At 71.1% G+C, this 13,095-nt stretch overlaps 3 protein-coding genes across 3 annotated transcripts; all 3 read left to right on the plus strand.

The window, feature by feature from the left end:
* Positions 1 to 150: 150 nt before the first annotated feature.
* Positions 151 to 1,680, plus strand: LOC122152536 (sodium/potassium-transporting ATPase subunit alpha-2-like; the record flags this gene model as incomplete). The annotated part of the gene is made up of 4 exons (XM_042784923.1): positions 151 to 461; positions 555 to 656; positions 752 to 843; positions 1,450 to 1,680. Coding segments are annotated over 4 exons (534 nt in total), but the record flags the coding sequence as incomplete, so codon positions are not given.
* A 2,582-nt stretch (positions 1,681 to 4,262) lies between these two features.
* Positions 4,263 to 7,717, plus strand: LOC122152537 (calsequestrin-1-like). Its single transcript, XM_042784924.1, is given in 9 exon segments — positions 4,263 to 4,286; positions 4,863 to 5,283; positions 5,429 to 5,504; positions 5,581 to 5,709; positions 6,646 to 6,691; positions 6,825 to 6,879; positions 6,963 to 7,063; positions 7,177 to 7,251; positions 7,469 to 7,717. Coding segments are annotated over 9 exon segments (1,089 nt in total). The 3' UTR covers positions 7,631 to 7,717.
* Positions 7,718 to 8,011: 294 nt separating this feature from the next.
* LOC122152512 (astrocytic phosphoprotein PEA-15) lies at positions 8,012 to 12,106 on the plus strand. Its single transcript, XM_042784834.1, has 4 exons — positions 8,012 to 8,121; positions 10,966 to 11,139; positions 11,726 to 11,881; positions 11,997 to 12,106. Exons 2-4 carry the CDS (start codon positions 10,968 to 10,970, stop codon positions 12,059 to 12,061), a joined length of 393 nt encoding a protein of 130 aa, XP_042640768.1. The 5' UTR covers positions 8,012 to 8,121; positions 10,966 to 10,967; the 3' UTR covers positions 12,062 to 12,106.
* The last annotated feature ends 989 nt before the right edge of the window (positions 12,107 to 13,095 follow it).

The raw sequence follows: 13,095 nt of genomic DNA on the forward strand, positions 1-13,095 counted from the left end.
CCCCCCCCCCCCGCGCACCCCTTGGTGCACTGTGCCTTTGCACGCCTGCACATGTGCTTGCACGCACTTGGGTGAGCACGCCCTCCCACACCTGCGCCCGTGCGAGGCCCTTGCACACGCGTGTGAGTGCACTCACACACACCATCCCGCGCTCCTCCCTCACGTCCCCCTGCGCACACTCGCTTGTGCCCCTGCCCCCCCCCGCACGGTGCATCCTCGTGCGCGAGCGTGCGAGGTGGGGGTAGGCGGGGGGGGGGAGGTGCAGGTCACAGGGGCTGGGGGGGGGCACACGCGTGTGCGCTGAGGCCGTGCCCCCCCCGCCCCCCCCAGACCTACGAGCAGCGCAAGGTGGTGGAGTTCACGTGCCACACGGCCTTCTTCGCCAGCATCGTGGTGGTGCAGTGGGCCGACCTCATCATCTGCAAGACCCGCCGCAACTCCGTCTTCCAGCAGGGCATGAAGTGGGTGCCGCCCCCCCCCCCCCGAACCCCGACCCCTCCCCAGCACCCATGGGTGCCCCCCCCATGCCTTGCACCCCCGCTGCTCCCCCACAGGAACAAGATCCTGATCTTCGGGCTGCTGGAGGAGACGGCGCTGGCGGCGTTCCTGTCCTACTGCCCCGGCATGGGGGTGGCCCTGCGCATGTACCCCCTCAAGTGAGTTGGGGGGGGGGGGCGCCCCGGCCCTGCCCACCCCCCACACCCATGGGTGCCCCCCTATTAACGCTTTCCCCCCCCCCCCCCCCCCCCAGGGTCACCTGGTGGTTCTGCGCCTTCCCCTACAGCCTCCTCATCTTCGCCTACGACGAGGTGCGCAAGCTCATCCTGCGCCGCTACCCCGGAGGTGAGACCCCCCCCCCCCCGCCAGCGTGACCCCCCCCAAACCCCCTCGTGGGTATTTCCCCCTAGGGTGGGCATTGCTCTCCCCCCCATTTGGGGGTACAGCCCCCCCCAACCCCCCCCCTACTATGGATTCTGCCCCCCAAATCCTTCCTTTTTGACACCCCCAAAGTCACCACTGCCCTTTCCCAAAGTGGCCACTGCCCCCCCCCACGCCTGGCCCAGCCCCTTGAGCCCCCCCATCTTGCTCCCCTGCCGCCCCCACTGCCCCTTCAAACCAGCTGCTGCCCTCAAAGCCCCCCTCAGGGCTGGCACCTGCACCCAAAGGAGTGGGGGGCGCGGGGGGAGGAGGGCTTAGGGGATACCCAGGGTGGGTGGGGGGCACCCACAGGGGCTGGGGGGTGACCCGGGGAAGTGGGTGGTGGTGGAGGGGCACGCGAGAAGCATGGGGAGCACCCAGGGTGGTTGGGGGGGACACAGGGAAGTGGGGAGTCCCCATGGGAGAAGGGGAAACCCAGGAGAGGTGGGGGGCACCCAGGGGGGCTGGGGCGCCCCCAGGGGGTGGGGGCACCCCCCATCTTGCCCCCCCCCGACGCCTGTCCCCTCGCAGGCTGGGTGGAGAAGGAGACCTACTACTAGGTGCCTGTGTGGGCCCCCCCGGCCCCCCGCTCACCCCGACCCTGCACCCCCATACTAACCCCGGGGGCTGGCGCTGCTGGGTACAGTGGGGGGGGTTGGGACCCCCTGGCCTGGGGGTACCCAGGAGTGCGGGGGGGGGCACCCTCTGCCCCCCCCATGAGGCACCCAGACCCCCCCACACACTTTCAGAGCAATAAAACAATTTAACTCTTTCATACCCTCGTCTGTGCTGGGGGGGTCATGGGGGACATGGAGGGTGGGGAGAAGGGGGGGGTATCAATAACCTGCTGCCCCCCCACGGCCCCCCCCAGCACCCTAGGGACCCCCCCCCCTTACTACAGGGTGACCTGCCGGAGCCTCACGGGGCACATGTGTGAGCATGCAACACGTGTGCGCACACGTGTTGGGGGGGGGGCAGTGCCCCCCCCACACCTCCCCATGCCCCCCCCCATGTCACGCAAGGCCCCGGCACACCCCACACCCATCCGGACACCCGGGTCCCCGTACCGTGGGGGGGCTGGGGGTGTCCCTGCTCTGCTGAGTCAGCAGCGCTGCAGGGGGGGCTCGGGGAGGGCTCGGGGTCCGGCCCCGCTCGGGTTTCACCAACGGGGTTTTGGTGTCACCCGGGGTTAAAAACAAGGATCCGAGTCGGTGGGGATGAGGGGGGCTTGGCGGGGGGGGCAGGGACCCCCCCCCTGCACCCTCTGGCACCCGTGTGTGAGGGCCCCAGGCACACTATAAGGCCAGCATGGGGGTCCAGGGCACCCCAATTCCCGCCTCCCTGGTACCCACGGCCCTTGGCAAGGGGGTCCCGGGCAACCCACCTCCCTGAGAGCGGGGGGTCCTGGCTCCCACGGTGTCTTGGCTTGGGGGAAGAAGCCCCCTCCCCATCCCTGGGGGTGTCCACAGAGGGGTTTGCCCCCCCCCCAGCTTGGGTCAGCAGAGCGGGTGGTCGCTCAATCTGAGGGGGAGATGGGGGTGACGAAATGCCGCGTCCCCCCCTCCCGCACAGGGCTGTGGGGGTCCCCGTCAACCCCAACCCAGAGCTGGGTCCCATCTGGGGGTGGGGGTGCTTGGAGGGGCAGGGTGGGAGGGGGGCACCCAGACCCTCACGGGGGTGCCTGTGCCCCAGGGACCCCGAGGCTGGGGTGGGGAACGGCCACCGAGGGGTCCCCTGCACCCCCTGGGGCCCAGACCCCAGGGCCCCCCCGTCCCCGGGGCGTGACGCAGGTGACCCCAGGCTCAGCTCCTTATTTTTAGCCCCCGGCCCCCCCCCGGCTCCCTCCCGCCGGCTCCTCTTTCCTTGCTTAATATGGAGCTGGAGCGGGGCCGGGGCGGGGGGGGACACGAGGGGACAGGCTGAGCCCCCCCCCGCCGGCGCCGGCCCCCCCCGGGGCCCTGAGACCCCACTGTGATGGGGGGGAGGGATTCAGGGGTGCGGGGGGGGGGGTCAGGGTGCCACTGTCCCCCCTCTTTGTGCCTTCGGACACCTTGGGGCTGGGGAGGGGCCGTGTGTCCGTCTGTCCCCTCCTGGCAGGGCCGGAAGGGGCCGTGTCTCGCCGTGTCCCCCCCCGGGGGCTGTGTCTGTCCGTCCCCCCCGGGGCCAGGCAGGGGCTGTGTGTCCATCCCCTGTGCTGGGGCTATTGGTCCCAGCTGGGCTGTGTCTGTCTGTCCACCCCTGGACGTGAAGGCACTGTCTGTCTGTCCCTGAAGGCGTGTCTATCCCCATCCTGCTGTTGTCCAGCCCAGGAGCTGTCTGTCTGTCTGTCCCCAGGGCTGTGTCTCCGTTCCCTGGCTGTGTGTCCACCCCTGCTTGTCTGTCAGTCCCATCCCTGTCTGTCCGCCTGTCTGTCCCTGCCTGCCTGTCTGCCTGGGCACCCTCTATCTGTGTGTCTGTCCCTGTCCGTGGATCTGTCCTCGTCCATGGGTCCATCCAGCTGGTGCTGGGGGTCTGGGGGTGGGTGCTGTCGCTGCTGGTGCCGGGGGCCGGGGTCCCCGGGGGGCTCGGGGCTGGACCGGGTGTCACCCGTCACCCCGAAGAACTACCGGGTGGGGCTGAAGCGGTTCCCGGTGCCGGCCCTGCTCCCCCACCCCCCGGCCAGGGCGACCGGGCGGCCTCAGCGCCACCACGAGACGGAGGAACCGGTCCTGGAGGTGGGTCCGGGACACGCACCCCCCCCCCCGGCATCGGGGACACTGGTGGGGACCAGGGGACGCTGACGGGGGGGGTGACTGCACCCCTGTGGCACTGGGGACGCTGGTGGGGACAGGGGGATGCTGGTGGGACACACATTGACGCTGGGGCACCAGCACCCGTGTGGCACTGGGGACACTGTAGGGACCAGGGGACACTGGGAGGGACAGACAGCAGCACCCAGGGTGGGGGGGGGTCCACAGGGGCCGGGCGGGGGCAGGATGGGCTCACTGGGAGGGGATAGGAGCTGGGCGTGACAGGGCTGGGGACACCCCTACCTGTCTTTGCCCGCTCCATACTTGGGCCGGGGGGGCCCCTCACCCCCAGAACAGAGCCCAGCCCGCTGCCAGTGTCACCAGCTGAGGGGACACCGGCTGCCGGGGGGACCCGTCCCCATGAGCCGGCACCAGCCGGGACCCCCGGTGTGGGCGGGGGGATGGAGTAGCCGGGCCGGGGACTCTGGGGGGCCCTTCTCAGGGGAGAGGGGACAGGGCCGGTGGCAGTGCCCCCCCGTGTGGTGTCCCCCCCGCTGGCAGCCCAGGTGCCGGAGGACAGGGGAGTGGGCTTTGGCCTCATCAGCTCCGAGAAGGATGCGGCCGTGGCCAAGAAGCTGGGTAAGGGTGCAGCCCCCACCCCTACCCCACCCTGCTGGGCCCCCGCAGGCACAGCGCCCCCCCCAGATCGCCCTGCCTGGCACATGTCCCCCCTGCATCCCCTCCCCACCAGGTACAGGGATCCCCCACCCCCTGTGTGCCCCTCTGCCCCCTGTGTTCCCGTCTGTGGCCCCCCAAGTCCCCATCTGTCCCCTCGTGTCCCCCTGTGTGTTCCCTGTGTCCCCCCCATCCCTCCTGGCTCCCCAAACACAGCCCCCGTGCCAGCCCCCAAAGCATTCTCCCAACCGTCTGTTTATCCATCCCTGTGTCCATCCGTCCATCCCTGGGTCCATCTGTCCCTCCCTCCCTGTGTCCCTCCCTCCCTGTGTCCGTCTGTCTGTCCCTCCACGAGGGCACAGGGACTGACCCAGACCACCCCAGCCATGTTCGGGACTGTGGGGCTGGGGGGTCCCTTCTGGAGCCAGAGCCGCCAGGATGGAACTGGGCTGGGGGGGCCGGTGAGGGGCTGTGGGGCCGGTACCGGGTGCCGGTACCCAGTGCCGGTACCCAGTGCGGGTACCTGGTGTGGGTACCCAGTGCCGGTACCCAGTGCCGGTACCCGGTGCCAGTACCCAGTGCGGGTACCCGGTGCCGGTTCCCAGTGCCGGTACCCAGTGCCAGTACCCAGTGCGGGTACCCAGTGCCGGTTCCCAGTGCCGGTACCCGGTGCCGGTACCCAGTGCGGGTGCCCGGTGTGGGTACCCAGTGACGGTACCCAGTGCCAGTTCCCAGTGCCAGTACCTGGTGCCAGTACCCGGTGCCGGTATCCTGTGCTGGTACCCAGTGCCAGTACCCAGTGTGGGTACCCAGTGCCGGTACCCGGTGCCGGTACCCGGTGCCGGTATCCTGTGCCGGTACCCAGTGCCGGTACCCAGTGCTGGTACCCAGTGCCGGTACCCGGTGCCAGTTCCCAGTGCTGGTACCCAGTGCCGGTACCCGGTGCCAGTTCCCAGTGCTGGTACCCGGTGCCGGTACCCAGTGCCGGTACCCAGTGCCAGTTCCCAGTGCTGGTTCCCAGTGCCGGTACCCGGTGCCGGTACCCGGTGCCGGTATCCTGTGCCGGTACCCAGTGCCAGCGCCAGGACCCCTCCCTGCTCCCCCAGATTTCAAGGCCTTCGAGGAAGCGGCGGAGGAGTTTCACCCCTAAATCCCCTTCTTCGCCACCTTCGACAGCAGGGTAGGGGCGAGGGTCCCGGGGGGCAGGGCCACCTGCCGCCAGCACCCAGGGGTGGCTCAGGGCCCCCCGCTCCCCAGGTGCCAGGAACCTCACCCTGAAGCTGAACGAGGTCGACTTCTACGAGCCCTTCATGGAGGAGGCGCTGAGCGTCCCCGGCCGGCCCCACGGCAAGGACGAGCTCGTGGCCTTCGTGGGGGAGCACAGGCAGTGGGCGCCCGGCCGCCCTCGGGGGGCTGGGGGACCGGGGTGCCACGGAGGGTGGTTGCCATGGGGACACGTTGCCATCGGAGGTGGTTGCCATGGAGAAGCAGTTGTCACGGGAGGTTGTTGCCATGGGGAGGTGGTTGCCATGGGAGGTGGTTGCCATGGGAGGTGGTTGCCATGGAGAAGCGGTTGCCATGGGAGGTGGTTGCCATGGGGAGGCGGTTGCCATGGAGAAGCAGCTGGCATAGGGAAGTGGTTGCCATGGGGACAGGTTGCCATGGGGAGATGGTTGCCATGGGGACATGTTGCCATGGGGAGGTGGTTGTCATGGGGACAGGTTGCCATTAGGATGGGTTGCCATGGGGAGGTGGTTGCCGGGGCAGCCGCAGCCTCTGGGTCAGGGGATTCCCGGGGCCGGGGGGGGGGTGCTGCGCACTCCCCTCCCCCTGCTCTGGCAGCCCTCCCCCCCCTCCCCCCCCCCAAATACCCCTTTGTTGGCTGCAGCCCCTGGGGTGACACGAGTTTGAGAGGCCTCAGCAGGCAATGGGGGGGAATGTCGGTGGGCCATGGGGCAGCCGAGCCCCCCCCAGGCTGGGGGTCCTGCCAGGGTGGGCAGGGCAGGGTTAAGGCCCAGGTGCTGCCGGGATGTTCCTGCAGCCTTAATCCCCCCCCGGATCAATCTGCCCCCCCCGCCGTGGCCTCAATTCCACAGGAGATGGGGCAACGCTCCACGGCCCCCACCGAGGTGCCAGTGGTGTCGGGGGGCTCAGCCCCAGCCCTGTGAGCCCCCCCAGCCCCCCCAGAGCCAGCCTGGCTGTCCTGCCCCCCCCCCAGCTGCTGCACCCCTACTTGAGCAGCCCTCCCAGCTACACAGCAGAGCCCGGGGTGGGGGTAGGGATTTGGGGGTGCCCCTAACCGCCCCCCCCCCCCATTTCCCAGGGCCACTCTGCGGAAGCTCAAAGCAGAGAGCATGTACGAGACCTGGGTGAGTTGGGGGGGGGAAGAGAGATGTGGGGGATCTGACCCCTCACCTCGACACCCCCACCCCTTCCGGGAGACACCCCCCCCCCCCACTGGGGTGCCCCCCCAACTGGTGACACTGGCCCGTGTCCCCCCAGGAGGATGACATGGAGGGGATCCACATCGTGGCCTTCGCAGAGGAGGATGATCCAGGTGAGGGGGGGACTGGGGGAGCTGGGGGGGGGTCGCCGGGACTTGGGGGGGTCCAAGTGCCCCTCAGCCCTGTCCCCCCCCAGATGGATTCGAGTTCCTGGAGACCCTGAAGGACGTGGCCCGGGATAAGACAGATGACCCCGACCTCAGCATCCCCTGGATCGACCCCGAGGGTTTCCCACTGGTACCAGCCCCCCCGGGGGGGTCACCCCACCACGGCCCCCACTCCCTCCTTGGTGCTGCAGGGCGGGCTGGAGGAGGGGGGGGCTGATCTCTGCGCCCCGCTCCCCCCCCCAGCTCATCCCTTACTGGGAGAAAACCTTCAACATCGACCTGTCCCGGCCCCAGGTCGGGGTGGTCAACGTCACCGACGTGAGTGTGCGTGTCTCCCCTCCACGGGACCCCCGGTGTGGCCCCCCCTGCCCCCTCCCTGGGAGCTGAGTCCTGACAGGCTCATCACACGACTGGACCTCAAAGGCAGCCCCTGCGTGTAGGGGTCCCAGCCTGTCCTGCCCTCCCGGGGGGGGGGTCCCACAGTGGGTGTGCCCCCCCCATCCCCTCGTGTCGTGTCCCCCCACCGTGTCCCCAGGCCGACAGCGTGGGGCTGGAGGTGGCGGACGAGGACGAGCTGCCCGGCCCGGCCGAGCTGCAGGAGTGGATCGAGGACGTGCTGGCGGGAGACATCAACACCGAGGACGACGACGACGACGATGATGATGATGATGACGATGACGATGATGATGACGACTAGGCCTTGTGCTGAGCCCCATCCCCGCGCCGGCCATTAAAGTCCCCAAAAAAACCAGTTTGTGTTGCAGGAGGTGGGCGTGGAGATGCGAGATCCCCGGGGGGACTTTCCCTGGAGCTTCCTGGGGGGACGGTGACACCCACGGGGGACTCAGACACTCGTGGGTGTCCCCCCGGTGTGGTTCTGTCCTGAGGTGGTGACCGGGGGTCCCGGGGGGGGGGGGGAAATGGGGGACTCCGAAGAGATGTAGGACACAGCGAGGATCCTTCCCCACGGGCGTCCGCGCCAGCTCCCCCCCCCCCCCCACGCCCGCTCCCCGTTGGGCGGGACGGTTCCTCGGGCCGCCCCGCCCCGCCAAGCCCCGCCCACGCGGCCCCGCCCCGCTAAGCGCCGCCCTCTCCCGCGCCCCGCCCCGCTGCTCAGAGCGGCAGCACCGAGAGACCGAGCGGCCGCACCGGCACCGCCACCGCCACCGGCACCGCCCCAGCCGGCCGGTAAGTGCGGGGCTGCGCGGGCACCGGGGGCTCCCCCCGCCGGCACCGGCACCGGCACCGGATGGGGGCTGCGGCCACCGCCTCCATCCGCTCCCGGTGCCGCTCCCGGTTCCCTCAGCCGGGCGGGGACCGCGGTAATAGCCCCCCCCCCCCCCCCCCCCCCCCCCCCCCCGGTAGTAGGCTCCCCCTTCCCGGTAGTCCATCCCCCCCCGGTAAAGGGCAGTGCCTCCCCCGTTGATGCCCCGCCGCGGCCGTGGTTAGGAAGGGGTTAACGGCCCCGGTGTTACCGGGACTGCGAGGACCCCCCCCACCTCCCCCCAACACTGGTGCCCCGCCCCCCCCGGCGCCGCCGCCGGTGCCCCTTTCACTTCCCCTTTCGCTGCCGTGGGGGGCCCGAACCCGTGACCCGCGGGGAGGGAGTGGGGGGTGGGGGGGGCGGTCGCGCCGGTCCACGCAGGGCCACCCGGCCCCCCACGCGGGACGCGGGGTCCACCATCCCCACTCGGTCCCGGTGACCGTCCCCACCCGCTCCCCGCGGTGCCATGGGGTGTCCCCCCCTTTCCCCACCCGAGACCAGGCGTGTCCCCCACCCCCCCCCCCCGGCTGCCATCCGGTCCCTGCGGGACACGGGGTCCCCCCTCCCCGTGCTCCGTCCCCACGGTGCCACCCAGCCCTCCCACTGCCGCCCAGTACCAGCGGAGCACCGGGATGCCACCCATTCCTCCGGGGCAGGGTGTGCCCCCACCCCCCCCGCGGGTGGGTGCCGGAGGGGTTAGGGGGAGGTGCGCGCAACCGGACTCCTGAGAAACACGAGTGGGAAGGGGAGCATGAGGAGGTCACGCGCCCCAGGGTCGGGCTGGGCCCAACTGGGGCCAAACTGGGCCGTGGTGGCAGCGGAGCCGCCTCTTCCGCCCCGGGCGCCGGGACGGGGAGGGCTGGGGGGGCCACGACTCATCGCCCCCCCATCCCCCTCCGTGCTTCGCCCCACGGAGCTTCCGCGCGGCCCCGCGGGGGGAAACTGGCACGGGGCGGGGCGGCGGCGGCGGGGGGCGGGGGGGCGCACCCAGATGTGCCCCAGATGTGGGATGTGCGGTGCCGGGGATGCTGCTCGGGTCATCGGAGGGGCGGGACACCCCGGGACACGGGTGGGGACCCCCCCCCCGACCCCCGATGGTGCCGGTGCCCACGCGGCAGGTCGATGCCCGTGGCTCGGGGCGGTGCCCGTGGGGCAGGACGATGCCCGTGGGGCACGGGGGTGCCCACGCAGCAGCAGGATGCCCACGGGGCCGTGTCCGTGGGGCCGGGCCGGTTTCCCGGTGGGGTCGGGCCGGCGCTGCGCTGCTCCCGCGGCACAAAGGCCCCTTGTCCCCTGGGCTGCGGGGGGGGCGCGGGGGGGCCCCTCCTTGCGGTCCCGCCATCGCCACACACCCCAAAATCACGGGGGGGGACACGCAGTGATTGGAGGAGCCCCCCTCCCCTCCCCCCCCGGCACCTGGCCGGAGCGGGGGAGACAAAGGCGGGAAGGAACCGGCCCACCCGTGTCCTGCCCCCCCCCCCCCCCCCGCCGTGTCCTGGCCCCCCCTCGCGGCGGCGGAGTTAGGCGCCCCCCCCAGCCCCCCCCTTTGAATGGCCCCCCGTGGGACCACGCCCCTCGTGCATATTCATGGAGTGCTTTGCATGGGAAGAGCGAATGGGGGGGGTCCCGCGGGGGGGGTGGTCCTGAGCATCCCCTCCCCCCCCTTCCCCCGCCGGGGGGTGCGGGGGGATCGGGGCCGGACCCGCCGGGGCTGGGAAGGGGCGGAGGGCCCCGGCGGGGGGGGGTCCCCACCCCCACCCCCCCGCCCGGAAGGACCCGCGCGTCCGGGCCAAGGGCTGAGTCATCGGCTGCCTTAAAGGGGCCGGACAGGGCTGGGACACGCGTGTGCGCGGGGGGAGGGGGGGGCACGCGTGTGCGTGAGCGTCGGAGCACGCCTGTGCGCACGTGTGCACGCGGGTGCGGGGCGTGGGTGGGTGTCTGTGTGTGCGGGTGTCTGCGTGGGGGGGTGGGGGGTGGGTGTGTTTACGGGTGTAGGCACGCGTGTGCGTGGGGGGGGGTGTGTGTGCATTGGGGGGGTGCGCATGCGTGCACGTGCCGATGGGGGTGAGCAGCGCGGTGGGTAGCGGCGCGTCTGTGTCCGTGTGTCTGTGTTCCCCCCCGCCTCCCCCGTGTCTGTGTGGCCCGCGTGGGGTGGCCAGGTCGTCGTGTCCCCACCCTCCCCCCCCCCACTCTCAGCACCCACGGGGCGGGCGGGTGCTGCCATCACCACGGCAACCGCATCCCCAGGGTGGGTGGCAGTGGTCACCATGGCAACCGAGGCGCAACAGGAGATGGGGGACAGAGTGTGACCCCCCCCACACCCCAGCCCCGACCCCCCCCACCCACCCGGGCCTGACGCTGGGGCTCGGGGTGGCCCCCACTCGGCGCCCCCCAACCCAGGGTGCCCAGAGCCAACTGGGGGGGGGGGGGCGGGGAGGGCTGTGCGGTGCTGGGGGGTGTCACACCATGTGGGGGGGGGGGGTCTGTGCAAGTGTAAAGCTGGGGGGGACCGGGGGGTGTGTGCGAGGCTCCCCTCGCACCGGGGGAGGGTTACGGGGGGGGTCACAGGCAGCAGAGCAGCCTCCAGCAGCACCCGGCGGGTCCCGCCGTCCCCCCCCCGCCCCGTCCCTGTCACATCCCCTGAGCATCACATGAGTCACGGGCCAGCGGAGCTCGGCGGACGCCGTGGCTCTGGGGGGGGCAGCTGGGGCCGGGGGGGGCGCTGCGGCGGCTGAGGCCGGGCAGCTCGTGACGCGGGTGGTGCCCAGCCATGGCCGAGTACCGCAGCTTGCTGGAGGAGCTGGCCCAGAACATCACGGCCGAGGACCTGGAGCAGCTGAAGTCGGCCTGCAAGGAGGACATCCCCAGCGAGGAGAGCGAGGCCATCGCCACCAGCCACCACTGGTTCGCCTTCCTGGAGAAGCACAGCAAACTGGACAGGGGTGAGACCCCCCCCGCCCCTCCCCTGGGCTCTGTCCCCTGGGCTGGTCCCCATCCTGCTCCCTGGCCCCTGTCCCAGTCCCCATCCCCTCTCCTGGCCCCGGTGGTCTGGTCCCATCCCCGTCCCCTCTCCCGATCCCCGTTCCAGTCCGTGACCCCCCCCCAGCCCTCACCGTCCCCTTTTCCCTGTCCTGGTCCCCATCCTGGTCCCTTGTACTGGTCCCTGTCCCCTGTGGTCCCCATCCCTGTCCCTGCCCCCTCTCCTGGTTCCAGTCCCCAGCCCTGCTCTTCATCGCTGTCACCTGCTGCCAGCCCTGCTCCCGCCCCCTGTCCCTGTCCCCCCCCCCCGTCCCCTGTCCCCCCTCCCCGCCCTGGTCCCTGTCGCATCCTCTGCTCCCCATCCCAGCCCTCGTTGCTGTCCTTTGTCCCCTCTTCCCGTCCCCGACATTGTCATCCCTGTCCCCATCCCCGCCCCGGCCCCTGCCCTCCCCCTGTCACCCCCCCTCTGTGTCCCCCACCTCGCTCCCTGTCCTCGGGCACCCTTCGCCATGGGGCGGGGGTGGCCCAGCCACGTCCCCGTCCCTGCAGACAACCTGTCCTACATCGAGCACATCTTCGAGATCTCGCGCCGCCCCGACCTGCTGACCATGGTGGTGCAGTACCGCACCCAGGTCCTCAAGATCTCCGAGGAGGACGAGGTGGACACCAAGCTCACGCGCATCCCCAGCGCCAAGAAGTACAAGGGTGAGCGCCCCCCCGCCCCCCCCGAGAGGGATGCCCCCCACACTAGACCCCAGGGCAGGGACAGGGTCCTTCTGCTTAGGGGGACCCCCCCACTGACCCCCCCGTGTCTCAGCAGACATCATCCGGCAGCCCTCAGAAGAGGAGATCATCAAACTGGCCCCCCCGCCCAAGAAAGCCTGAGGGGGGGGCGAGGAGGAGGAGGAGGAGGAGGAGGAGGAGGAGGAGGAGGAGGAGGAGGAGGAGGAGGAGGGAGGAGGAGGAGGAGTAAGGCTGTGGCCCCCCCCCCACCCCGTGTCCCCCTGCCACCTCTCTGGCCCCGGGGCGCGGGCAGGCAGGGGGGGCCAGCACGGTCACTAACAAAGTCTTAACGCCCCCCCCTCCATGTCGGGGCCGGGGGCCGGGGCGGCTCTGCGTGTGCGTGTGCGTGGGTGTGCACGTGTGGGTGTGCGTGTGTTTGGGGGGGGGAGCTTTGCTATTCCCAGGGCCCCCCCCCCACAAGCCCTCAGTGGGAGGGGGGACAGCAGGAACAGGGACCCCCCCCCCCCCCCCCCCAGTCCAGGTTGTGTCTGGGGGGGCGAAAGGCAGTGGGAGCACCCCTGTACCCCATCACGGGGCAGGGACAGGGCTGGGGGACAGGGACCCGAGCGAGTGGCACGAGGGGGGGCGCAGGGATGAAGGACGGGGCACGTCGGGACGGAGGCGAGCAGTAGGGCTGAGCTGGGGGGGGGTGTTTTGCTGACCCCCCCCCCAGGCAGGCTGGAGGATGGTGTGGGTTTGTCAGGCCTCAGCCCCACGAGGAGGGGGGGCACATTTGCAGTATGTCCCCCCCCCCAGGGGCTGCAGTGGGTGGGGGGATGAGGAGGTGACATGGCAGGGGGGAGGGGGGGCGAGGCAGTGGGAGCCCCTGTGCAGGGCAGTGTTCAAGGCGGGGGGGACCCCAAACCCCCCAACGCCACAGACCCTTCCCAGGCATTGGGGAAATCTTCCCTGGAAGGACCCCCCCAAACCCCCAGTGTAGTTGGGGGTAGAAGAACTGGCAGCACCCCCAAACCAGCCAGGCTGATTGGGGGAGGGGGGGGAAGCAGAACTACCCTTCCAGCCCCCCCAGTGTCATACTGGGAGGGAAGGAGCCCTGGACCGGGAAAACAGGCACAGCCCCCGTTGGGGGGGGGGCAGGGGGGAGTGTGAGTGTGTCTTTGGGGTTCAGCTCTAGC

This window comes from Tyto alba, unplaced genomic scaffold, assembly GCF_018691265.1.
Source record: "Tyto alba isolate M040663 unplaced genomic scaffold, T.alba_DEE_v4.0 Super-Scaffold_8, whole genome shotgun sequence".
NCBI classification, from domain to species: Eukaryota; Metazoa; Chordata; class Aves; order Strigiformes; family Tytonidae; genus Tyto; species Tyto alba.